The 27,726-nt window shown below is 40.8% G+C and overlaps 1 protein-coding gene across 2 annotated transcripts; it reads left to right on the top strand.

Moving 5' to 3' along the window:
• Nucleotides 1-552: 552 nt before the first annotated feature.
• MTTP (microsomal triglyceride transfer protein) lies at nt 553-27,400 on the top strand. 2 transcript variants are annotated; one of them, XM_066186319.1, is made up of 18 exons: nt 553-619; nt 4,906-5,093; nt 5,667-5,810; nt 7,800-7,907; nt 8,621-8,737; nt 9,756-9,895; nt 10,779-10,929; nt 14,280-14,437; nt 15,310-15,478; nt 16,063-16,170; nt 17,060-17,272; nt 18,296-18,507; nt 19,120-19,217; nt 19,319-19,440; nt 20,211-20,438; nt 24,189-24,313; nt 24,697-24,867; nt 25,761-27,400. In XM_066186319.1, the coding sequence occupies exons 1-18, from the start codon at nt 559-561 to the stop codon at nt 25,927-25,929; spliced, it is 2,682 nt and encodes an 893-aa protein (XP_066042416.1). In that variant the 5' UTR covers nt 553-558; the 3' UTR covers nt 25,930-27,400. The 2 variants fall into 2 exon arrangements, with proteins under 2 accessions (XP_066042416.1, XP_066042417.1); XM_066186320.1 differs by lacking the exons at nt 553-619; nt 4,906-5,093 and adding an exon at nt 5,446-5,463.
• The last annotated feature ends 326 nt before the right edge of the window (nt 27,401-27,726 follow it).

Here is a 27,726-nt window from a genome sequence, read left to right as displayed (position 1 = left end):
TAGTATGGTACAATGTAGCAGGCACTGACATCACATCTGAGTCTGTAATGAAGTAGGATCAGTTTTTGGGATGGCTTGATCCCATGTACTTCTGCTTCCAGGAAGACCCTTAAAAAACCTCTGCTTCTGTGGTTGCTCACAGAGATGATGACAGATGATGCAAGACAGTGGAGACAGTGGTCCGGAGCTGGTCCCTGGCAGCAACAGACCCGATTGCCCTTTTGTTCAGAGAGAGGAGTGGTGGCAGGATCTCCCGGTTCTTCCAGCACTGGAGGTGGGCTCTGCTGCATAAAAATGGGTCTGTGTGGGCTCAGTGTTCAAAAATGAGGTGATCAGTAAAATGGGGTAGAAACCACCAGTTACCTTAGTTCTTAATAATTAACTGGAAGTCCTTTCATGAACTTAGTACCTGAGTGTGGAATTTGGAATCTGACCTTTACTACATCTAGATAAACAGTGTGGCTGAGCCTGTGGCTCTCTCTGCAAGCTCCACTCTCAGCTCATTTCTTGGAGGCTCTCACACTTCATGCTGCAGTCAGGAGCTCTGCAGAGTCCAGCATGATTCTCCTTACCGTGCTGTTCCTTTGCATCATTTCCACCTACTCAGCCTCTGTTAAAGGTAGGTCTCTACTGGGCTTGGTTCAGCTTCTGCCTCAGCCAGAGGCATAATCAGTCTGTATATGTAGATCTGTTTTGCCTCAAAAATTATCAACTTTACTTAGACATGCTTGAGTAATACAAGATGCATTTAGTAGTTAGGTTTAAGTGCTTGTGGCATTCCTCTCAGGAGAGGTGATGGAGGAGATGATGTTTTCAAGTGCACAAGGGCCAGTGGTGTGCCCAGGAGATTAGGGATCTTGACCTTGCTTAATCAGGACATACTGTGGGGGCACCAACTTCAAAGGGCCTTTTCACACGCTCTGAAGTTAAACACATGGAGTGCTGTGATGGAGCAGAGCCAGGAAGTGCTCAGGACTCTCCAGGTTTCAGCTTCTGAGCAGTTGACTCAGCTACCACTGAAGTCAGTAAGAAGCATCCTATTAATTTTGTGAGAACTTTGCTCTGTAGTAAGTCTTGAAAATCTGGATGTCTGCAGAAACCCTGTGAGCAGAACTTTACCCAGGCATCCTGACAAAATCTAGGGTATGAAGACTTGGAGACTGCTTCTACAGTGCCAATGTGTGAAGCAAGGAAAGGTGTCTGTGGTAGTGATTCATCATGTATAACTTCACATAAAATTGAGAGGAACAGCAGCCTTATAACACAAGCTGAGTTTTTAGTTTAATGAGGATGTCTCCATCATGATGAGAAGCAGGGGGGACACGCCATCCTGGGTTAAGCTGTTAAAAAGGCTGTAGAGGTGCTCTCATGGGTGCCACCTCCTGCTTCCTGCAGGGAATCCAGGACACTGTGTAAGCACAGAGTAGCAACCCGCCTTCCTTCCTGCTTCTCTACATCCTCATGACAGGAGTTATAAAGGGGAGAAATTTGCAGGCAGTGCCTTTACCTGTGAATTTATTTCATGAGACTGCCATGTTCAGTTTATGGCTAGGTACCAGTGTGCCACATTTCTGGTGTCTGATCTTCCCAGCTTCCCCTTAATATCAATTAAGTAAAGCTTCTTGGTGTGAAGTAATATTTGCTTGTCACATCCCCAGGATACTGAGCAAACATTTTCTCTTTAATTAGCCATCATTTCAGCTCTGCCAGATTTCCTCTCTCTCTTGTGCAGGGAGATTGAGAGCTAAATTACTAGCCCAAAGGCCACTTAGGGCCTTAGTGTGAGAGCTGGGATTAGTATTAGTATTTTACCTTTTCATCAGGCCATGCTGCCTTTTGGAAATATTGAAACATGATTCTGTTCAGTTCAGGTAGGTAAGCACACATAAAACTTTCCTGCTGCAGTTCCACTTGAAAAATGTTTTCAAATAAGCTGATGGGGTTTGCTTTTTAAAGCTATCTGCTATCAGAGACAGTGGCAAATATGATTTATGAAGGTAGAGCTAGCAAGTAGTTAGAGACACACATGCTGTGCATGCCATATGTATTAATAAAAGGCACAGGACTTGACAGCTGTCTCTACTCATGCAGTGTAACCTTCTGTATTATACAGTATCATGATTTAATTATAGACTTGGCATGTTACCCTTAATGACAGACACTAAACATTACTAGTCAAACTATGTGTTATGCACTCCACCTTGGAAGCAGCACTTCTGACCCCCAGAGAGCATGGCTGGGCTGATGGCAGTCTGTGTGTCCGTCTCTCCTTCCTTCTCAGGCAGTGGGACACTTGCCATCAGCTGAAATGTCAGTGGCTGCACAGGCAACAAGGATTCCAGTGCTGTGCTGAATACAAAGGAAGGAGCTTCTGAAAGGAGGGCTTTCTATTAAGAAAAGTTTCTATCAGAAAGATGTTGCAATATTCCTTTTAAAATAGTACTGGTGTTTACTTCATGGAAGTTGGCATGAAAATTTAGTTGTGCTGTTTTGAATACTGGTTCTGGTCAGTGGCCCTGTATCTGTGTCTCTCATCAGTGAAGATCCCCCTTGCCTCTCAGCCTGACCACACTATTCACTTGCCTCTCTTGGCCTCCCCATTTCCACAGAGAGAAATGCTAACTCTTCGGGACTGCTTTCAATACTGCCTCATCCCTGCTGCTTCTCATATCATGATCCACTCTTGGCCTACCTTTTCCCTGTCTGGCAACTAAAGGTGTCTTCTGCCGTGGCTCCTGCAGTGTTTTCTATGTGTGAAATGATGAAAGCTTTCAAAACCACATGTTCTTCTAGCTTCCAGGAATACTTTGCAATTATTTCTTTCTTCCATGACACTTGCAAGAAGCTGCTGCATCATTTGTTCATCTGTTTGCTTTAGGATGGTACAGCTCTTTTGTATGTGGGGACAAGCAAATGCTGAAAGGGAGGAAGAGGGAAGGAGCTCCTACAAAAGGAGAATAAAACCATGTATGTGTTCAGTTGTGGGAAAAGGAAGAGGGTAGGTGAAAGGTGCTTTCAACTGAAAATAGGAAGGGAGCAAAACCACAACATACACCTTAACTAGTAAGACACTTGTCTCTGAGCACCCAAATAATTTCTCTTGGATGTGTTATTCACCTACTTTTTTCCTTTAGATAGGACTGTGTTTAGAATGCACCTAGTATGTGGTATTCTTAAAATCTCTTTGCACTGCAGTTTCTGCTGCAAATGAAGGACATTTTGAACCAGGAAGCAACAGGCTCCAAGGGACTGCAGGGAACCAGGGATGTCCCTGAAAGGCATAGCCACTTTTGAGCAGGCACTGAGCACCCTCTGCTCTCGAGGGTAAGGTAGCTTCAGAGAATGGAATTGGGGAAGGAAATTGCCTAGGTAATTCACAGTAAACTTGCAGGAAGGGTTGTATGCCTCTTGGTGACTTTGTTTTGAAACAGACACAGGACATGCAAACCCCATCGTGCCAACATGAATCCTTCAGCATCCCTGGGAAAAAAAAAATCAATAGTTACAGCTTTGGCCTCTCACATGCAAACAGGCTGCGCCCACTGGGATCACCAGATTTGCTGCACCACATCCCCAGCTGGCATGAAGTATAAGTCCATTTAGTTCCGTAACTTTGCCAGTTTACACAACTTGCAGACTAAACTTGGTGAAGTGTCAATTTTGCTCAGGGTAAGGTTCTCTGAAGCTGACCTTAATCCACTGCCATGGTATGTGAATGAACAGAGGAATGATGTGAGCAAAATCTTAACGAAGCAGAGGTTTTGGGCTCTTTAAGAGCTGCAGAATGTATCCATCCAGCCACAATGGAACTACCCTGTGCACCCACCTAAACGGGCTTTAACATATTAAAGTGAAATAAGACTGATTTTCCTTTCCATCAATGCAGTGATTTGAAATTTATTTAAGTGAGTCAGATAAAAGAGAGGGATATAACATAAATCTGGATAGCCTGAAGAATCTCTGCAGGGGACTTTGAAGACACTGATTCCATTACAGCATGCTTAAGAATTTTTCTGAGATGTTGTGAGAGATTTTTCTTCTTTCCCCCGCCCTTCCCTGCACTTGTCATAAGACTGAGATTCATCTCCCTGAGGACAGCACTTTGTGTTTCTTAGATTAACTCTGTTGTGAACTTGTTGTTTCTGCTCTGTACCTCCTGAACTCCATGAAGAAATTTTCAGTGCATTCAGTGGTGCAGCATTTGGGAGTGTGAGACTGGTGCTGTGCTGCTTACAGATAGCACCTAAGGTCACTCTGTGTCTGTTTGCTTTGAGAATGTTAAGAGCACTTAGTGTACAGCCAGCTTTTTTTTTTTTTTTTTTTTTTTGCTTCCCTTCCCTTTTATATTCCTTAAAAGATATAAATTAAGAGCAGAGACACAGCTATGGGGACAATTATTTAGTAGAGAGAAAAAGAGCTTAATTAGTTAATCTAAAAAATACATTCCTAACGTTTTCATTGAATTCGTGTCACCCTTGGGCAAGACTGCCAATGGGAAGATTCCCGATAAACATACAAAAGATGCAGAGAATGATTTCTTTTGGCTCCAGCAAATCACATCAGCGCATTTCACATTGCTAAGCACACAAATTTTGTGATTACTAACAGTATTTTGAGTTGCAAATAATTTTAGATTAATTTGTAATGCTAACATAACTGAAGAAAAGAATCTCATTTTGTGGCCATTCTTATGTTAAATATGTACAATCAGTGAGAACTAAATCACAAAAAACCCCAGCTGCTTCAGTGGGACAGCCTCTGTAATCAATACCAGCAGGATCAGTCCCATAAATCTTTTGCTTGTAATTAAATTTTTAATTTTTCTAAAGGTGTTTCTTAGAGAAAATGGTAGATTGTGTGAGTTAGTCAGTTCTAAAATGCTGTTTGTTTTTGCTTTCCAAACAGGGCACACTACTGGGCCAAGCCTCAATAATGACAAGCTGTATAAGTTTGCTTACTCAGCTGAAGTCTATGTTGATCGGGTGAAAGCATCACTGCAGAAAAGTGCAGGATATCGGATTTCTTCTGCTGTGGATGTCAACCTCTTATGGAGAAATCCTGACAATGATGATGACCAGCTGGTCAAAATTACGGTAATTATTGCCACCAGACAAAACATACACAATTTTTGCTACACTTACCTAGCTGCTAATCTAATCTCAGAGAGCTCACTTTCAGAACACTAGCTAAACCTTTTATTCTCTAGTCTCATCAACTAAACCCAGCTGCTTTGATGATCTGATTCCTATAGAATAAGATTTCACAAGTGTCTATCTAACATCATAAGCCAGAACTTCAGAATATCTCCTGTATTTAGAAATTGCTTCATACAGCACCTATAGCTTCAAACAACTGGTGTGCAAGCCCTTACCCATGGGACAATATGTTGTCTGAAACCCTCAGTTCTAGCTACAAATCATGACATTTTCTAAATAGAAACTGGCTTTGGTACTTAGCTTTATGGTGAGATTTTCTGGCATTTATTTCCCCAGTGGAGAGCACTGGCTTCTTTTGTAAACTTTGACATAGTAATCATGAAAGATTATTGATCAGAACCGGAAATGCAGAAATAAGAACATTTATTATGGGATTTAGTCTATCTAGCCTGCTCCAGGCTAGTTCTGCACTGCTCTCTACATTAATTTTCTCTGCTTTTACTTTGATAGATAAAAGATGTCCAGGTTGAAAATGTGAATGAACGTCCAGCTGCTGAAAATATCTTCAAAGGAAAAAGCACAGAGAAGATCATCGGGAAAGACTATCTGGAGGCTTTACAGAGGCCCATAGTGATTGAGCTAGTCCGTGGAAAAGTAAGACCCTGTCTTTTAAAACTCAGTCCCTAGGGAAACATAACACAAATCTTTTGTAACAAACTTGAATAATTTAACAGTTCACAATTCACTCAGTTTTTGATAAGCTGTTGTGTCCTATCACTCTATGTGAAATACAGTAGTTTAGAACAGACTGTAATTTACCTTCTATCCCAGGCCTATTGTGCATTGAGAACACCACACAGTGGGGAAGCAAAGGACAGATTGTCCACAAATATACAGGTACACATGTGGATATGTACACAATTGCTACCTGGGATTTGTGCTGTTGACTTCAGCAAGGGCAGGATTTTGTCCAAGATCTGGAGGCAGAAAAGGAGATACCATTTATCATGAAGGATGTTCTACTGAGTCTATGAGGAACGGTGTTAGTCACTTTAAACCGTTACCAAATATTTTACCAGGACTGCTTTTCCCAGCTCTTTGGTTTGCTTAGTTACTTCTGTGTCACCTGCAGTTTCAATAGTCCCAAGTTTAATGAGCTTGATGCTGAAAGAGCTACAGCCTTACATGTTTTCCCCCCACTGGAAGACTGTCTCCAAAAATCAGTGGAGAAGAGTCAGAGAGCAGGTGTCTCTCAACACATGCCTGGGTTTTATATCCCACCCTGAGAGAATAACAAAGCACTGTCCCAGCACAGGAGCACACATGTCCATTTGTAGCTCTCAGAGTCCCCATTTCTCTGAGAAGAGGATTCAGGTACATCCATCCCACTCTTTTTTTCTCTGCAGAGCTGCTTATGTGTCCCCTTGTACTCAGCCTACTCTTCTGGCTGGGGAGTGGTGAGGCTCAAGCCATGGCTGCTCCTGCCTCCTTGCTCCTGGTCCTTCACCCTCCTGTTGCTTGTAGCATTAGGCCAGGAGCCCCATTTTCCCCTCTACAGCCTGAGCAATGCTCAGCAGATGGAGCATGGGCAGAGGGACTGTGAGAAAGGAGGAAGGTTGAAGGTCACACTCCCTTTTCCCTTCTGCAGAGCCGAGTGAGGGCTGTGACACCCTATCCCAGCAGGATCTTTACCTCCTGCTGTAAATAGGCACTGAGCACATACCCTGGCTGCCAGCTCAGCCTGCTGAATTGCAGCTGCTATCAGACCTGCTCAGTAACTTTCAGACTCAGCCTTGTCATCAGTTTTACACAACATAAAAAGAAACAGGACAGCACTGACTGTGAACTGTACACATCCGTACATGAGAATAGCGGTACCAGAAGAACACAGAATGCATCTGCTCCTCATACATTGCACGCTTTCACATGCTAAGGCTAAGATGTAGTATTAAAAATTCGGGCTTTTTCTCAGGTACTACGGTCTATACACTCCTTTTATGGTTTCTTTGAAGTGTGACACTTTCATCCTTGGCACAATAATTTCACTTTCCAGGATTGCCCTGAGATAACACACTGATTGTACTTGCAGTTCCAGAAAAAGGGGCACTTTTAAAGCACCCTGAATGCAAAGTGGAGGGGCAAAGTCTTGTTACCAGAGGAGAGGCTCAAGCACAACAGTTGACCCATGAAGTGCAAAGGTTGTGATACGTTTGACACGTCATTGAGGTCATTCTGTGATTTATCTATGATTCATCCTGAGTTTTTGTAACCTGTGATTAAAGTGCAACAGATATTATGCCCCTGTAATTGCCTGAGGATTATGCAGAGAAATGAGTCGCCTGTGAAATTATGAAGTTTCCCATTTCGCATCTGAATTTTCTGTAATTCCAGGAGAGATGCTCAGTGCACTGAAACTGTACTTAGGTTCAACTGAAGGCTGAAACATATTTCTACTGTTGTTGTCAGGCCCTGCAGCCTCTGCAGTTTGCTTAAATAAGAGCAACAGCTCCAAATTCAACTTTCTAATGAGAAAAAAGTAAAGGGAGTTTTTCTAGAGTGGCTCCTCACTATTCCTTTCTCATTTAACCAGTTTTTTTACACACTTTTGAATGCTTTTTATAATTTTTTTTTTAATCCCTACAGGTCAAAACCTTCTACTCTTATCAAAATGAACCTGGTTTTACTCAGAATATTAAGAGAGGTCTGGCTAGCCTTTTCCAGCTACAGCTGCACTCTGGCTCTTCCCGTGAGGTATGGTGCTCTATCAGGCAAGAATATCATCACCTTAGGATCTGCTGTGAAAGGCAGACCTGTGGCTCCTGCTGACTTCAGAAGGAGTGAACTGTGATAGAAGTCAGCCCTTTGATCACATGTGATGTTAGGGACATAAAGACAGACTTCTGAATATTTGGTGACACAAGTCAAATTGCTGCAATTAGCATAAAGAAGTAGTGCAATCTGTTTGATTTAAAATGCCTTTATAAATTTAGCACACTTTGGTAATAAACTACCTTAAACCAGGTCACTATAAAAGTGATTATACTGCTGTTTAAAGTTGGTTGATTCCTAAATTCAATTCAGCAGAGTCCCATTCTAAATCTGAGTACCCACACAAAATTAACACTAGTTTAGCTGCATCCATTTAATTTGCCTTCCATTGTTAAATTTCTAAACCTGTCCCCTTGAACAAAGCTTGAATTTAACTAAAATTTGTGAGTATAGTGTGAGTTGCCCGGTATTTCCTAATTATTTTGTTTAAACGACCATTGTTACTTTTCTTCATAGCCATCTAATGAATAGTACCCCTGTCAATCCAAAGCAAATAGTTAGAACCACTGACATCCTCAAAAAGCATCTCAGGTACAGGATTCCAACAGTGGAGAAAATGCTTCATCTTTGGAAGGTGTTGTGGGGTCCCAAAGATAAATTCAAGAAATTGTCCTAATCTAACTCTCTTTTCCAAGGTGGACATTTCTGGGAAATGCAATACTACTTACCACGTGCGGCAAGATCAAGTGACTAAAATAAAAGACCTGAACTCCTGTGAAATAGAAAGAAAAAGATTTACCAGCCACAACCGGGTATGATTTCTTTAACAAAATAAAACCTATTCTTCCTATTAAAAATACATTCTTAGCAGCTACTACTCATCTTCTCAGAAGTTCTTCTTGCATTAGAGAAAGCAAATTCTATATGTAAATTTTATAGTTTTACTAGCCCAAATGTCGTATGTAGTTTGCATGGAGAGAACAGGGAACGGATTCTCCTGTGGTGTAAACCACTTTGGCTCAGCTGATACAGACACAGTCATAGTGATAACAGTAACCTTTTTTCCCATTTGCTGTAAATGCCAGGCAAGATGCTGACTCCTGAATGGTTAAGCCTGGTCAGGCTTGCCTGGAAGGTCAAAGGCTTCCCTAATACCCAGGTGTAATACAGATGTGCCATAGAGGTAGCTGAAGCTCTAATGGTCCTCCACTATTAGTGAATGTCTTTCTAAGTAGTCACTGCTGAGGGCAGGCTGGACACCTGCTGAAGGCACTGGGATTCTCCACATCAGAAACTGACCTTTCTCAGCTCAGAGAAGTACAAAGACAGCACACACTCTCTTAATAAACTGCCTTAACACTACGATTGGGTTCCAAATTTTCACACTTACCACAAAGACATCATCTTGTTTACAAAACAAGAAGCAAAGCCAGCCACCTTGTTTGATATGAGCGTGAATGTGACAATCTCATTTACAAGACATTTCTCTGGGAAAGATTCTTGTCTTATTTAAAGCGTATCTTAAACTAAATGTAGTACTGGGTGTGTTCTCAGTTGCAGCCTACACCATAACTTCCCGCCCTGCTTCTACTGTGTTTTACCCTGGAACATACTGAATTTGAAGCACATGGTGTAGAAGTGAGTGGCTCCCTCCTGCAGAGGGAATTCTCGAAAACCTGGTTCATTGGCTTAATTTGAGATGCCAGCCTATATGCACCTTCCTCATATGGCTCTACTTCATTACAAGTCTTACCCTCCTTTGGAACTCTTTTCCTATTTTGCTGTTTGTTGAATAGCCCTCTTTCTGTTTTATTTTTTAATAATTTTCAGATCTTGGATGTCGGTACAAAAGGCACATCTGCTACAGTTTATGTGCTGGAAGACAGTTTCATTAAATCCATTAAGGCAGAAGAAAATTTTGTTTTCGTTCTGAATTACCGACGAAAAACTGGTGCCAAAATAGTTTCAAAGTAAGTTGGGCAATTGGACTGTCATTGATGGTAGCAAAACTAGTGGTTCAAGTCAGGTTATATGTGTAGGTCTTATAGAATATAAAATTATTAATTTTAGAGACCTAAGGCTGTGAACTCTCCAGGCAAGGATTTAGGTCTCTTTTTTATTTATATACAGGTCCAGCTGTGCCAGGTACCAAGTCTAACTTTGATTAGGGGTTCTACCACACCACAAATACTGCATAATGACATTCATAAGAAGTCAACTGAAAACAGCAAGAATTGACCAAAACCTTTTAATCTACCCATTAGTGCTATAGGTGTTCTGTCTTCCCATTTATCAAGAAATACTTCTGATGGATTTCCATTTCTAGTATATGAGAGGTTGGAAGTATAGAAAATAAAATCTACTGCATAGAAAGGAAACAACAGTGAAACCTAGATCTGTGTTAGACTCCAGACTCCAAAGCACTGAAGGTGTGGAGATACTCATACAAGATATATTATTCAGGCATTTCAGTAATAGTAGATATTTAAAAGTACATTCAAAAATCTCACTTTCCAGATCTTTTAAGAGCAAATATATGAAACATTTCAGAATGCACATAAATACTGAAGGCTGTTTATCAAGTGTTATAAATCTGTGCTTTAGAAAGTTTCTCATACAGATATTTTATTGCACATAAGTCTAGCAGTAATTTTGCTGGTGTCAGAAATTTCTGTTACCTTAAAAACCCCACAGACTTGCCATATTCTGAACATTCTAAAATAAGGCTTCAATAAGTCTACATTCTGTATTTTTTTGCCCGTGGAGGGGTTTTTTGTTTTGTCTTGGTGTGATTTCTGCATCTCTGCGCTGATGGTTGAGCTCTAATGGTTTCCTCACTGTGTGGATGTACAGGCAGAGGCTGGAACTGAAGTCAGTCCAAGCTGGGATGGGACTGATCGCTGCAAAGCAAGTCGCTGGTGTGATCAAGACCTTGGACCCCAATTATGTTGCCATTCCCCTGGAAGCAGAGCCAGTGAAATCCGAATGCAAAAAATGCCCTTCAGTAAGTAAACACAGGTTCATTGGACAGCAGGTTGCTTAGCTGAGCAGGAAAAGTGTGAAAGCAAATTTTCTGTCTAAGCAGAACTAGGTCAGGTCCAACATATCAATATAAAATACACCCTGGAGTAGGGAGTATGGAAGTGTTGCAATGGTGCTCATCCCACAAGGGTGTCATAAGATCTACCACTAAAAGTACCAACCTTTTTGCTCTCTTTTAAAGACTGCAGTATTTCTCCAGATCACTAGAAAATACAACACCCTGTTGTTTTATCTCACCTTTGGCAACCTTGAGGTGGCAGAGGCTTACTTCCTCTGGGTGGAAAATTAATTTTAAGATGGTTGACTGGTGTTTGTAAACAGCTATGTCATGGAGGAGCTGAACTGTTCCTAGGAATTCAAATTCATTAGCTATTCCTCAGGCAGGCTAAGCATTTGTTGGTAGTATATTTAACCTCTTCTTACTACCTGACCCCGAGGAAGTCTTTTGTTTAAAATATTTTATAAGTATTTTACAAGTATAAAATGGGGCTTTAGTAGTCTTGGGAAGTCCAATAATATTCTCATTTTTCCCTGGAAAAAAAAAATCTGCCTTGTTTTTCTTATATTTATGACATCTGAAGGCTAAGAGCATGGCACTATAAATGCATTATCTTTTGTTTTACTAATGATGTTCGTCATAAACTAAATAAATTACTACAGTGACTGTTGGCAAACAGTATTAATGCTATTACCATTGAGGAATGAATGGGAACATTGATTTAAGGATCATTATTCTCTGGTGCTGATAAGCAAGATATAGCTTCTATTCAGCACACATAATTTTAGTCCTCCAGAGATACTCCTTAAGAGCACAAATATATTGCTGTATCGGAACTTGTGCTAGTTATTTGGAAGTAGCATTACACTGTAAAAATTTATCTTGTTTAATACTTGTTGAGCCACAGAGAAGACCAAAACCACATATTTGGAGAATATAGAAATGATGCTGCATGTGTGCTGGAGCAGTTCTGAGCAGGGAATATTGAGGCATCCTAAACAGAGTAGGGACATGTGGTTTTTCCCTGACTCTACCATCAGGGTTTGTGCTGACCAATTTGTCACTTGGGACTGAGTTTGTCATAACAGTTATAATTTCAAGACCAAGATAACAAACACAGGGTATAATTCTAGAGCACTGCCTGGGAACTGAGCTATGTCATTATAAACCTAATGGCACGAGGAGAATGAAGTTCTGCTTTCTCACTGTATTTTTCAGTAACTGCTATGAAAAGATGTGCTCTATAAACAGCACTGTATCCAAAGCAACAACATAGCATATGGTACTTATATATCATAGTATACATTAATGCCCTGCTGACATGCTATGCCTTAGAGTTTTATATTCTCAAAGTCCTTTTAAAATTGTAACAGGTCTTATCTCTATCTTTATGGATTTAGTAAAATAACCATTACTATCCTCATTTCCCAGATGGCAGCACTAGCTTCCCTGAGGTTATAACAAATGTTTGCACTTAAAATGAGGTCTAGATTTCTGTGTTTAGACAACATAAAGCATGCTCTTTTCAGAAGAGCTCATGCACCTTACATTCTTTTATGCTCATGGTTCCTATGGGAAAGGCTTCTTGCCCCTTCTGAAGGTGAGGTGGGTTTGTTCTGTCTTGTGCAGCCACCCTTTGTATGTTAGTAAACAGCTGTCAGACACTGACATTCAAAACCAACTCCTGCTGGTTTTAGAGCCTCTTGGTTTGGCTGGAGTTTTCCTAGAGTGCTCACAAGACCTCTGTTCTGATCTCTCTGTCAGAGAAACACAGGTCCGTGTCCATGCTGAGTTGTCATTTGGAAGGGTGTGCATCTTGTGCCTGAATGTTTGGGTTATTGAATCCAAACTGCCTGACATTCACATCAGGAGAATGAGTGCCCTCATAAAAGTCAACTGTGAATGGTGTTTTTAATGCCATGGTCACTGCAGGAGAAGGTAGCTGCTCCTTGTAGCTATTGAACAGTTTGAACTCCTCCCCAGAGAGGAAGGCTTGGTCTCCACTCTCTTTCGCTTGAGATGACTCCAGCTTGCATCTCCCACTTTGCTTGTCTCTAGGGTATGGGCTAGACTGACTAAGAGCAGCCCACACAGCTGGGCTCTGCACAGGAGAAAATACAGGAGTAATGAAGTTAGAGGGTTTTTTGCTGGACTATGGTGCAACTTCAGCAGGGGGAATAAAAAGTGCCCCATATGTTTATCCAATTTCAGTTAATAATAGCAACAGTGACCTTGGTGCTAAGCACTAATCACCAGTTGAGGTTAAAAGACCCATCTGTGCCTCTGAACATGAGCTCCTCCCAGCTGGTCATTAATCCTCAGGAAATATCCTATGTCTCAATCATTGTTGCCTAATTATTGTTTGTTACAGTCGATAGAAGTTGCACTCTGTACTGATGAATGATCCTTCTAATTGCCAGCAGGTTCAAGTGCTATTGCCCAATACAAAACCTACAGAAGGGAAGTATTTTAGTAAAGGTCAAATGGGTGCTACTGTTATTTCCCACTCAGGAAAACTGCAGTAAAGACTGCTGCAAAGAACAGCTGAGTTTTCCCCGAGGAATGTTCTCGATAATTTGAGATAACAGAGGCAAAGGCGAGGGAGAGAGGAAAGGTCAAAATACCAGCACCAGTTTCTTATGGGAGTGCATCTGGAAGGACAGATATGGGTGCTTTGCTACCATGTTGGCTCATTCAGGTAAAAAATGTGGTGTGGGAATAAATACAGCAACCACGAGTTACTTGTTCTAATACCATCTTACCTTTCATTTTTTACAATAGCTACAAATCCCTTAGTATGCAAGCTTATGAATAAAAAATGGGAATAACTTCTTGGACATTTAATCCTGTTCTATACTAACCCAAAATTACCGTCCTCTCAGAAAATATGATTAATTGGTGAATTGGGGATCCTGCATCTCCCTTTTTAAAAAATCTACTTGGGAAAAAATGGGAACATAAGGCAAAGACCATATTCACCAGAAAGCACAATAAATTTGCAAGGGAAGAGAATTCACTTTATTCCAGTTACAGTATAAATAAATTTTATTGTTCCAAAAGAGATTGCATTTAAGGTCATGTACAACATCAGGAAAATACCAAAGCGTTGAAAGAGAGACAGCTATAGAAATGTTGCAAAGATATTTGTGCTGGGATATCATAAATTAACTAATACTGTGCCAAAGGATCATCAATCTGTTGGACTTCAGCTAATTCGAACTACAGCTGGCCTACATATCTGTATTTACTTAGTCTCATTTTGAGAACTGAAACCACAGTCTGAGAGATTTGACATAATATGAATTGTTTTGCAGCTTTCTGAGCACTGGCAGAGCATCAGAGAACATATGCATCCTGACAAACTTTCCAAACCTGAAGCAGCAAAAAGCTTTTTGTCCTTCATTCAGAACATCAGAAAAGCTACGAAAGAGGAGATACTGAAAATTATTAGAAGTGAAAAGCAAGAATTTCTGTAAGTTACCATGAACAGACTTTTAAAAGGTTTAAGATACTGAAAAATTCAGAAGGGAAAATTGCATACAAAGCGATTGACTTCTACTGGTGATGCCCTAGTGCTGCAAACCCAGTGTTCAGTACTGTCTATAGGAAAAGGATTTTTTTTTTCCTGTTATGTTTGTTCTTGTAATATAATAAATTTTCAGCAAACCCTTCAGCCATCAGGGTTGTATCTACAGTTCAAGTCCAACATGCTTTGTAGTTTAACTTTAAAGGTTTTCAAACCAAATGCTTGTTCTGAAACACCCTATAACTTGTTCTTGAGTTCCCACTTGTTTCCTTCAATAGAAAATACAACAAAGAAGGGGAAGATTAATGCCTGGGAATTGTCCTAGTATTAGAGTTTGGTTGTGAACAGCATGCACACGGAGACTTCAGAGTTGAAAAGCATTTCTGAGTCATATGGTCAGGATCTTCCAAATAAATTGCAGCAGTTGTTAGCAGTGGAGATAAACCTTAGAATCGCTCAGGTAGAAGCCTTTTCACTATGTGCCGTTGTGCATGCAGTAGTAACACTTCTTTATATTTACAACCTTGTCCTGTAGACTTTAATGCATTTGTGATAGTTGGGTTTTTTCATACTTTTTTGGTCCCCTATTTGCATAAATTCAAAGATTATCCTGGATGTGAGTTTGTTTACCATTTTGAGGTGTGTACCATTTTGAGAGTTCAGGGACACTTTTCCCAAGAAGAGTAAAAGATTTTCTTATGTGCAATGAAGAGTTGTTTCAGTATATTAGCTTATTTTTCTCAATATGCAGCAAAGCCTTTTTCAGTATTGACCGGCTCATTGCAATGATATGTTCATTTAATTTCTACTTTTTGTAGTCCACAGGTAGTGGATGCTGTAACCTCAGCTCAGACGCCAGAATCACTGGAGGCTGTACTGGAGTTTCTTGACTTTAAGGATGCAAGCACTTTTATCCTGCAGGAGCGGTTCCTGTATGCCTGTGGATTTGCTTCTCACCCCAGTGAAATGCTCCTGAAATCACTAACTGTAAGTCCAAGGACAAAACAAATACAACAGAGCTAATGCTCTTATGCCTCATCCCAGTCAAAGGGGAAGAGAAGAAGAAACAAGGGTTGCTGTTTCTAATTTTCCTTTCTTTATGCCTTCCAGGGTTTCCTATAAATGTGCCATTAACATAGAGTCTGCAAACAACGAACATTTCTAGGTCCAGACTGAAAGTCTATTTACTTTCTAAAATATTACCAAAATCCAGTACTTAGAAAAGAAACATAATATTGAATGTTAGGAAAATAATTTGAGGATCATTTGATTGTTGCCTTATCAAAGTCCTGTAACCAGAACTGTAAATCCTTTTTTTTTTTCCCCCAAATGAATCTAATTGAGATGCTGAGTGTACCTCAGGGTGAAAATGGCAGTGAGTTATTATATGTAATACCTATGTAATGATAGAGATGTGCAGTGCTTAGCCTGAGCCCAGGCCATTGTGGTAATCACTGCCCTTGCATTGCATTAATGTTCACAGAAAATGAAGGAGCCTGTTGAACCCACAGCAGAGTGTGGCTCGTCATGTTTACACTGAGACACTAAACAACTTCGCTTTTGCATGACAGGAGAAGTTCAAGGGGGATGTTGCCAAAGAAGAAATCAGAGAAACTCTTGTCATTGTCATGGGAGCGCTCATTAAAAAGCTGTGTGACAGAGATGGCTGCAAGCTGCCAGTGAGTATCTGATGGTCACTGCTGCCCAAATTCTGGTCAGGTCCGCAACATGCCTGACTGAGCCCTGGTGATGTTACTGGTAGAGCATGACAGACATGGGAAGCAGATTCTCCCATTTAAAATAAGCCCATGAACTCCTATGTTTGATAGAGGATTGTAATTTTTTTAAAACAATGACTTCTACTTTGTCAGATTTAGGCTTTAATCTTGTCTCTTCCCATTTCTGTGGCTGAATCTGTCAGCAGAAGCCTTTATGCTGCCTTTTCCAAAAGCTTTGCATATCCACAGAGAAACAGTGGCAAACTCAGGATCTGTTTATTATTTGCAATCACCGTAGGTTATTTCACCTCTGTGAAGAAAATTCATTGAATCAAGTACTCAGTTGTGCCCCAAACATGCATAAAAGGAGGAAGATTTTTACTCTGAGCATGAACTGAGTAGATGCTGGTGTTAGAGGATGGGAATGATGAGACAAGGCTGCTGGATCTGTGTTGTTCAGCACTGCAGCACACCACTGAAAAGAGCACTTGAACAGGCGCTCTTAATTTCCCTTGTCAATTGCCAGCAGTTTTATAACATTATGTTATGAGGCACTGAAGAACACTTCCCTTGCCTTTTTTTGTGGGGACTTGTTGGCCCCACAGAAAAGATCTGTGATGTCCCTGAATCAGGGCAGGAGCAGCTGGCAAGTGATAAAACTTTGGATCAGGTGTCACTGTGGCTGCAGGCACTTTGGTTATGCTTGAAGGAAGCCATCAACATACAAATGACACCTTTGCTAAACCTGTGCAACAAAAACATGCCAGAACCCTGCCCTGCTCCTTCTACTCATGCAAGGGGAAAAAGGGAAGTTTATGATCACCATTTAATGTGCTGTTGATTTTCTTAGGCTGTTATGGAAGCCAAAAGGTTGATTCTAAATAGACTGGAGAAGGCCAGTAAAGATGACAATGTGCAGATGTACCTGCTGGCACTGAAGAATGCGCTCCTTCCTGAAGGAATTCCAGTGCTTCTGAAGTACGCTGAGTCAGGAGAAGGGCCCATCAGCAGCCTTGCTGCCACTGCCTTACAGAGATATGATCCTTCTTTTCTCACCAAAGAGGTAAGAAAATATACAGCCCAAGAAATGAGGTGCAGGAGACTGTATTAAAGAAAAAGGATAAATTAACAGAGTTCATTTCTTGTCATCAGCAACGTGGACAGTGAGGTTGAGCACAATTTTAGTAAGTTTGCTGATGACACCAAGCTGTGTGGTGCAGTCAACATGCTGAAGGCAAGAAATGGACTGGTGGACAGGTGCTGGTCAGCCCTTGGCTCCAGGGTCACGCACAGCCATCAAAGGTGGCCTGCAGTCTGCGGGGAAAAGCGGGCTCTGCTCGCCAGAGGGAGCACTTGGGCACCTGTGCAACCCCTGTTCTTTCTTGTGCTTTCACACAGCCAGGGAGAGCAGACTAAGTAAGAGAAAGGTAAAACAGATGCATTTTACCCTGCAGCCTCTAAGAGTAGGAAAAGACATAGAAAATAGTGGGACAAGAGGTCCTGCCTCTTCTGCATTACCTTGCTTTCCATTTCATACCTGCTGCTGCCACCAGGATGGAGGCTGTCAGGGTGCTGCTCTGCAATGAACGTGCTGGAGGCCATTCTGTCAGCTATGTGGCTTTCCATGGACTCCCCTGTAATAAAGATGTGTCACAATCTTCTCAGGGACACAAGGCCACCCACAGGCACTATGTAGAAAATTAAATTAACAAGATTCTTGATTTTTAAAGTACATATTTCCTTAACAGTCAAGAAAATATCTGTCTTACCACTGCCACATTTGTTCTTAGTGCTGCTACTTATTTACAGCCCCACTTTGAAAACCAGTGTGTAAGGCTGTATTTGGACTGTGGCTGAGAGAACATAACAGATGTCCCACTTGTCCTTGTGGTCACTGAGCTATACATGTCTCAACATTCCAAAAGGACCATGAAAAACATGATGCTGAAAATATATCCTTATGTATTAGCCATAGCTATGGAGCTAACTTAAGCTAACTTAAGCTGATATTATAAACGAGATTCCAACCTGTACTTTGCCCAGTCATCTGCATGAGCATTGAGTGAATAATGTGTTTCCTGACCAGGTGAAGGAAACAATGAACAGGATATACCACCAGACTCGCAAAGTCCATGAAAAGACAGTGAGAACCACAGCAGCTGCCATCATCTTAAACAGTAACCCATCCTACATGGAAGTGAAAAACATCCTACTCTCCATTGGGGAACTGCCTATGGAAATGAACAAGTACATGCTCTCCATGATCCAAGATATACTGCACTTTGAAATGCCTTCAAGGTACATTAGGTTCAGTGTAAATAAATATAGCCCTTCCTTACAAAGAACACACAGGTTCTCATGAATTACTAAAGCTTAATGAGAGTACAAAAGGATATCTTATTTTTGTATCCCTTGTAATGTTATTTCAGAATAAATCCCTTTATTTTAACGTAATTCTTTTAATAGTTATTCACATTTTCACAGGTACAAAAAATAATTAGGCATCTGACTTGCATTACTGTGAAAAATGTCATCTGTTGATCTTAATTCTCTCAGTGGGTCCCTTGCTTTTATATTTTAAGAACCAGTGATGTGGAAAAAATTTAAACATCACAGTGTGAGAATGAAAATAATCAATATATATATTTTTCTCAAAACCATTAATTTTCAATCAAGACCTTTCCTTGCCTTTCTTCCTATGACTGCAGGAACTGAAATTGAAAGAAACACTCTGGGTTAGGGGAGATTTTTAGTGGGAAAAGGTAAGGGTTTTGAAGACCCTCTTTCCTACTGGAAAATTCTCCCTCTCTCAAATTTGATCTTTTACTTTTGAAATTAAAAATAACACATCTGGCACTGTAACATTTTTGTATCTCAGTGGTTTTGTTTGTTTGTTTTGAAATACCACAGCAAAACAATTCGGCAGGTTCTGAAGGACATGCGTGCCCATAACTACGATCGCTTCTCCAAGACGGGCTCTTCCTCTGCCTACACCGGATACATCACACGTATGTAACCATGAAACTGCCTTTGAACCCTCCTTGTATTCCCAAACATTTGATTAATCCACTAGTTTAGTCACAGGTACCTTCTTTCTTTTTTAACCAAGGTGGTCCTGATGTGTCATCCACATACAGCCTTGACATCCTCTACTCCGGCTCTGGCATTTTACGAAGAAGTAACATGAACATCCATGTTTTTGACAGAAATGCTGAACTTCATGCCATCCAGGTAACTGCCACACTGTACATAACCACCAAGCCAGGCTGTGGTCCTTTTCTTACAGCTTCTAAATCAATTCAGATAATGCTTAAGACCATAAGGTTTGCTGCACTAGGCAGAGAACAAGCCAATAACAGGGGGAAATCCCACAATGTGGCATGTTTGCCATAAACAAAAGAACAAGTGTTTTGTTCTGCATCATACATCAAGCTCTGTGTCTGTGTAAAGCCTATGCTGTTTATCTGATGTAATCAATAAAAGCTTTGTGAGTTTGTAAAAGCGGGTCCCAGTTTAGGTATGTCACAGAATGGAAATTTGAAGAGCAGAACAAAGGTACAAATCAAAGAGATTTAAATGTCTGTGTTTTAGACTTTTCTTAATATTGGCAAGAACCTTCACTATTATAATTCTCCTAAATTTATGCAGGACAAAAATTGTGCTGTGGAACATCTCTGGCTTTTTCTCCCAACTGCCTATGAAAAATAGTTATATGAATAAAGGAAAATCTGTTTGAAAGAAAACTAATCTCAGGATTGTGATCTACATGTGGGTAAATCCTGCTCAGCACCTAAAGGGCAAAAACATGGCATGGGATTATTTTATTTTCCATTTTTCTGGGTGCTCTGCCTAGTTCCATTAAGTCTTAACCTCATACCTTTTCCACTACAACTACATAAATTAGAATTAGGCTCTTAGACCTTAAGAAAATAAGTGGTGTTGTTAATACTCTAAGTCAGGCAGAATTTTTTCATTGATTCTGTATCACTGTTCCTTTGTAGGTGGTGATCGAAGCTCAGGGTCTAGAGTCCATAATAGCTGCAACTCCCGATGAAGGCGAGGAAAACCTGGACTCATTTGCTGGCATGTCAGCCATTCTGTTCGACTTCCAGCTCAGACCAGTGACATTTTTCCAAGGGTATGGTGATTTAATGTCTAAAATGCTCTCGGCAACTGGAGATGCCATGAACGTGGTGAAAGGACTTGTCCTCCTCACAGATTTCTTACAGGTACTAACAGCACTTTATTTGCTTCTTTTTCTGTCTCTTAAGCACAGAAGAGTGCTTTAGAGTGGTTCCTCCCCCATGCTGCTATAGTAGGACACCTTATTTTCTTTCTTTTCAATGCTGATAAGCCTGACCAGTGTTACACCTGGCTACCTTTACTAGGAGAGCAATAGAAAAGAGTATTAAAAACCAGAATAAAATTACCTGAAAATCAACGTAGCACAAAGGTGAGAGTAGATGTTCTAGAAAATAAAGTGACACTGAATAAAAGCAAATCCAACTGAGTTTCCTGTTGAAAACTCACATTGCTTTCAGCTATGACCTCCCCTCCCACAGTTTCTTGGAATATAGTATTGGCCATGTGACCACCTAAGTTTTCCTCTTTACAAGTTGTCCAGGGACCTTGTGTCCACTTAGGCCATAATTGTCAGGTGAATGAATCAGATAACTATCCTTCAAAGAACAATGCTGCGATCTCCAAATTTCAACTGTTTATTTCTAGGCAAAACAAGGAATTAAAATGAGGATTACACAGCTTTTATGCAACTGCTACGCCAGATGATTTGCTAGTTTTGTGCATAAATAGATTCACATATAAATATAACTGGCTACACAGTGTGTTATTGGAGGACTAAGAATCTAGACATCTCTCTCAAAGTGCAGGGTCAGAACTTGGTTTGATATCTTTGCTCTTCCCAAGCAGGGATTTCCTTAGAATCTAAGGATTTAACAGCTGTACTCAACTCATGAAACATCTGCAGTCTCAAACTTTACTTTTGGCTTTTCCCTTTTAATTCTTGACAAAAGAAAATGCCAAAAGTAGATGATGAGACAATCCACTCTGCTCAAAATTATACAGAAACCCCCTCTGCACATGTCAGGTTTCCCCATCCAGAACCCAGCTCATCTCCTTCTAATGGTATTTTAAGTCCAGAGGGCTTCCCAAGTAGTGCCCAAATTGGCTAACTAAAGCTCATTCCAACAGTGCTTTACAGTTCACACGCAGATTATGGGCAGAAACTTTACCATGACCTATTTAACAAACAGACCGCAGAGGTGAGAAAGATAATCATGTCTAGTCCTGAGCATAGAGAGCATTTAGAGAACTAAATATTTCCAACTGCTGTGCATGCACCAAGCTCCAGACATACTCTGGCTGAATCAGCTGGCTGGGCACCCCTAGAGCTCTGCCCGCCAGCAAATTCTCTACCTCTCGTCTTTGGAGAACCTCTCAAAAGCCTGGGGCAGCCAGGGCTGGGACTGTGTGCCATTTTTAACAATATCAGGGTGCAGTATTTTCAGTCAGTCACTGCCTTTTTGGGGCCTCAGCAGCAGTGTCTTATCTCCACACCCCACAAGGGTAGGAGGGGTTTAAAGCCCTGTTAAACACAGCTTCAGGCTGAGCTGCCTTTTAAGCACAGCCTATCTTTTTAAGAATGGTCTTATAGCTATGCTCCAACTCAACAGCACATCAACATGGTTTTGGCACTTCCCTCTGGCCACAGTATTGTTTGAGGGCTAAGAATAACCAGAAGTTATATTCCTGCTATAAAATAAACAGCTCTCATAAAACTGTTTTCAAGACTCCTAAGTCACCTGCATTAAAGTTCAGCAGTGTTAATAGTTCTCCTAGGCAACACACCTGCCAGAAGCCCAGAGAAATTAAATACTGTACCTATAGGTCAGAGAAGCCACTTGCAAGCCAGACCCCAGTGGAAGGTAGCCAGTTCTCAAAGAACTGCTTCTTGCAGCCATCTCTGCATTGCATTACAGTAAGGTTGCATTACAGTGCGGTACATGAAGACACTTTTTTGTTGAAACATGGCACGTTTCAGTGTTTTAAACCATAACAAATGAGTGATTCTGATGTTTTGGATCACATTTTCCACCGCAAATGAGACACAAAGCTTAAAATAGGAAAGGGAAGGAAAATACTTCTCCTGAGGAGGCTGGGTCCCTGTGATTTACACCTCCCATCAGCCTGGATTGGATTTGCACATGAGACGAGGGACAGGGCTGAGCTATAAATAAGGAAATAGATGAGCTAGTAAAACACAAGACAAGTGCTCCTTAGCTTCTCTGCTGGTTTCAGTGACAAATACAGCTTAATTCTAGGTAGCATTTAAGTCTTGAACCATGCAGCCTTTGTAAACCCAGCCTACTTTAATATTCTTGGGTGCAATTTGACAATACATCTAAAAATATCTGCTGCTCTGGTTGTGTGTACATATCTCTGCCAGCATGTATACTGTTACCTCCTCACTCATTAGCAGCTACCCACCAATCCAGTCCCAATTAAAAGCAAAGTAAAATAAAGTAACACAAGCTTTATGTCCACACCTAAACAGACCAACAAGGGAAGTATTTTATGCCTCATTGCAGTCAGTATAAAAACTCCCTTTGATTTCAGAAAGACCACAGTTTCAATCCATGATTGTAACTTGGGTGAAAATAAGAAATCAGAGCATCATATGACCACACTTGCTGGGGTCATGCTGGATTTATAAGCCACAGCCAGCCCACTGCATTCTTTAAATCTTGAGCCCACTTTAGCATCAACTGACTGCCAAGATGGCTCTGCCAAGCTCATTCTGTCAAGGAAATAATTTCAAGGATAGTTAACTTACCCTAAAAGGTGAAGTAACCATGTACAGCTACCATAATTATCCAAGTCTTCGATTACAGCCGGATAACTTTAACATTCTGAACAAAAACCTTCCCCGATGTTGCTGCTTGCTATAGGGATTAGGAAGTTAGACTGACTCTCTGCTTGCTTCTTTCTTAAATCTTGGGATAGCATTAGTTGGAGCCACTGGACTACTGAATAGCTAAGAAGATAATAGAGACTTCTAGGGTGCCTGGACATCAAAAAGGGGGAGGAAATTCACATTCCCATATGTCCTATAAAGGCCTGCAACATTACAGGTGCTGAGAACACCACAGGCACAGAAACCTGGGAGGAGGGAGAAAACCATCTGTGAGACTGGAGAAAGTATCCTGTATGTGAGGCACATGATCAAAATAAGCATTTCCCAAATTAATGTTTCTTTTTAAATGGTGAATTAATCCACTAGTTCTTAGGGAAGCAGGACAACTATATAAAGAGAGCTAGACTGCCAATCTGGGTGAACCTTAAAATCTTGGCTGTGCGTCAAACTTTAAAAGTAATGAACTGCCATGACCCTGAGCTATATTACCACTTCCGAAATGGACTTTATGGATGTGTTTCCAGTCCAGCCTTACAGGTTTCATAAAGCCATGAGCACATTTGATATTTAATAGAAAATGCATTAAAGGCAAATTAGGGTGCATTAGCTGATGGGTTTGGCCATCCAGCCACTGAAGACATAATTCCTGTCATATGGTGGGTTTGGAGCCACTACAAATCTGCTCAGGGGTGCTGAAGTCACACCAAGCTGGGCTTCCATCAAGGAGTTTAATCTGATTTAGCTGGACTGCCATCACAGCCTCCTTGTGGAACTTCTGTGTTAGCTCTTGGAGACTGATATTCCCTGCAGAAATTATGCCAGTTGGCACACAAGGGAGAGGGGAAGGATGCAAGGCACCCTGCTGTAGCTTCATCCCATTTTTGGGGGAGGGAGGTGCATCAGGATGTTTTTTCCATCCTTTCAGAAAATCCCTCTGTTCCTTTTTGTTCCTGCAAAATGACAAGTGGTGTGAGGGCAGTACCAAGGGGAATAAGGAAACCTCTGAGGTCTGCAGTGAGTGACCTGTGCTTTCCCGTGGCTCCAGGAAATCCAGCTGCAGTCTGGGCCCACAGCCAGTGCGGAGTTCATGGGTGGACTGGCCATCGACATCTCTGGAGGGATGGAGTTCAGCCTGTGGTACCGGGAATCCAAAACCAACGTCAAGAACCGGTGAGATACTCCCAGCATACGCTGTGGCTGTAGACGGCTCAGGCTTCTGAGCCATGGTAGCACCAGTGAGATGAATTTAAGTATAAAAGACCCTGCAGATGAGTTAGAATTAAGCAATTAAATAAACAGAATTAAATAGTTATGTGCATGGGAGAATGTTTGTACTTATATTTTTCTTTCCTCCTGGATAATACCAGTTCCCACTATAAATGTGAATTTATATACCTTTACGTGAAGAACAGGCTCCTTTGAGGGCAGTTTTTATGTATGAATGGTAGGACTGTTTATAATTAAATTTCCTCTTTTTTAATGTGTTTTGAAATAATTGTAATGCCTGATTTTTTTTTTTTTTTTTTTTTTTTTTTTTTTTTTTTTTTTTGTAGGATAGCCGTGTTTGTAGCTGGTAACGTCGAGGTGGATTCCTTCTTTGTAAAAACTGGTATGGAAACCACTTCGGAAGCAGAAACAGCTTTAGACTTCATCTCCACAGTGCAGTTTTCACAGTACCCATTTTTGGTCTGCATGCAGATGGACAGAGTGGACTCTCCATTCAGGTAAGAACTAAGAGTACACACTTTCTGAGGTGTCCTTCCAGCCAGCTGCTGGACGTTTTGGTTTTCACAGACACAAGAGATTAACCACGGAGGCCAAATTCCAGCCTAATACAATCCGGTGCAGTGCACAACACTGACCTCTTTGCTAACCCATTCCTGCCTGTCCCTCACCCCTGAGATTCAGAAATAACCTTTTTGAAGATCACAACTGATCAGCTCTGAATGTGCACTTCCAATTTTTAAATCTGATTTTGCAAGTAAACTAATTTAAATGGCAGGACAGTAGTGCCCTCGTGTGCAATCAGTTCTGATGGTGATCTCAGGCTTTGCCAGCAGTAGTTCTCTATTACACTGAAAGAGGAAGTGCAAAGCCATAAATGAGCTGAAGTGGAAAGTTTTCTTCATCATCTGCTATTTGGTAGTGTCACCAAAAGTACCTGGTCTGTTAAACTCCTGCAGCCATTATGTTCTATTCTACTTTATTAAGGCACCAGTTTTCCTGAAAACTAAACAACCGTGCAGTAAGGTTAAAAAGATGCTCTTCAGCAGCCAAAGAATAGTATTTAAATTGGGTTTATTTGGTTTACTGCTTTCTCCTAATTCCTATTTGCTAAAACTTAAGGAAGATAACATTTGAAGAGCCTGTGCCAGATTTCCATTCAGGGTTTTCTCATCCAAAAGATGTTTAAAAACCTGAAAGGAATCAAAGACCTTAAGAATCTTCGGGAAATCCTAAGAAAACAGTGTCTGCTATTCTGCACCTACTAAAACATCTGCTGATTATATCTGCTCACTGGGGAAGTGCCACCTCACCTGTGTGCAAGGTGCTTGTAACAGGGTGCAAGCTCTGCATAAACCTGCTAATGCCAGAGCCCGGTGCTGTGTCTTTGCAGGACTCACATGACCAAGTACGAGAGCCTGCCCTCTGGCAGGCGCTACACTGCCCGAAGGGGGAAAGCAGCCATGCTGGCAGGGAATGAATACCCTCTCCACCAGGAAAACTCCAACATGTGCAAGAAGGTGTTTGGCACAAAGTCTGACTCTGCTGGCAGCTGGTTTTGAAAGCAGGACCTGAGCTCCTGCTTTCCTGAATCCCTCAATGACTTAGGCCTGCACGTACCCTACCAGCGTGGAGCTTGCCCTTGCACTGCTGCAGTTAATGGGAAATTTGCCATTGATTTCAACGGGCCAGGATCAAACTGTCAGTGCGTGCACAGTGTTTACATATTAACCTATATTTAAAACTTTTGTAAAAAAAATATATATATAATAAAACCCTAAGGCAAATAAAGACCAATTTGCTGGGATTCCATGCACTCCCTTAAGGGTGGTGCTTGTTCTTCATTTTCACTTTTTTGTGCCGAAAGCAAAAGTAATTTTCATTTTTCTTTCTTGGGAAATACAGAAGTCTGTGTTTTCAACGTGCAGAAAGAACAATTATGATGTATAAAGAATGATTATTTATAAATGTATTTTAAAGTATTTACACGTTTTAGGCCTATGACCAATCCCCATTCAAATATTCAAGTACAATTAACATCCAGATAGGAGCATGAATTTCTGCTTACTTAGTATTGCCTCTTTACAAAAAAAGCAGATTTTATTTTACATTATTTTAAAGGATTTTGTGGGTTTTTTTAAGCAGGCAGAACTCAATTATTTTTATTTATCTTTTGGAGTTTTTTTATTAACTGCTGTAGTTAAATGCAATTGATAAACAGTGTGGGGTTATGTTTCCAGAAGGACTTACAGTTGCCTTAATTCTGTTCTCATTGAAATCAATGGTATAATTTCTGTAGCTGCAAGAAGAAGGAGCAGAGTTAAGCCAACACTGGCTGTTCATCAAGGTTGCCTCCTAAAAACTTGTGTCCCTGTGTGTAATCAAGGCAGGGCAGGTGCATTTCAAAAAAATTAGCACCCCCTAAGGCAATTCTGAACTACAAAGAAGGAAAGGATCTTGAAAGAAATAGATTTTAGATTTTTGATGTACAGTCTAGCAAAGCCTGTGCTGAGCCAGAACATTTTCTTCTAGGTAAGTTTGGTTTGTATTTCAATGCAAAAAATAATCACTACTCAGACAAGTCCTCTGATTAAAATTACTTATATACTTCAAGCAATGTCTTTATAGGATCTGTAAAAAAAAAGTTTTACATTTACATCAGCATTGCATATTAAAAAGGAATATACCCCATCCCAGCTCAGCTGATCTCTGATCAATCTAATTTTTGTAGAACAAAGTGGGCAAGTGTTGTTCACAAAAAAAAAAGAGTAAAATAAAAAGTCAAGAACAATAAAAAAAAACCAAATGCAAAAGCAAGCAGGAAAACCTCATAAATTGTCATGAAAAAAAATTTATTACAAGATTAAGAAAAAAATCCAAATTCTTTTGTGTTGTAAAAAAACAAGAGTGCAGAAATTGCAAAAATCAAACTGTCAGTGGGATGAAATAGTCTGCTTGTTGTCTTTCCTGAAAATGCTGGCACATTTCTAGTCAAAGCCTAAATAAAACAGGTAAAAATACAGTGTGAAGAAATTGTTTCCGGTTTTATTGTCTGTTACTTTCTGGGTAGGGAAAGCTTCTTATTGGGGAAAGAATACTGTTGATTGGGGTAAGAGGAACCATTTTACTCACCTTCACAATATGAAGCAATAACTTGAGCTGGCACACACTTGTTCTGGGCTTCCTCTCTAGCCAGGAGACCTGAAGCTGGATGCACCATGGGCTGGAGGTGCCTGCCCAAACCCCCTGCCCAGAGGGGAGGTGAGACCCAGGCATTCCTCCTCAGTGTCAGTACTGCCCTCAGCATTCACTCACAGTCTGCACCCTCTCTGTCGTAGACACTCTGATACCTCCACTAC

Source organism: Chamaea fasciata, unplaced genomic scaffold, assembly GCF_029207755.1.
Source record: "Chamaea fasciata isolate MVZ Bird 193981 ecotype frontalis unplaced genomic scaffold, bChaFas1.0.hap1 SCAF_6, whole genome shotgun sequence".
Classification (NCBI taxonomy): Eukaryota; Metazoa; Chordata; class Aves; order Passeriformes; family Sylviidae; genus Chamaea; species Chamaea fasciata.
This window is presented reverse-complemented; position numbering and strand designations above follow the sequence as displayed.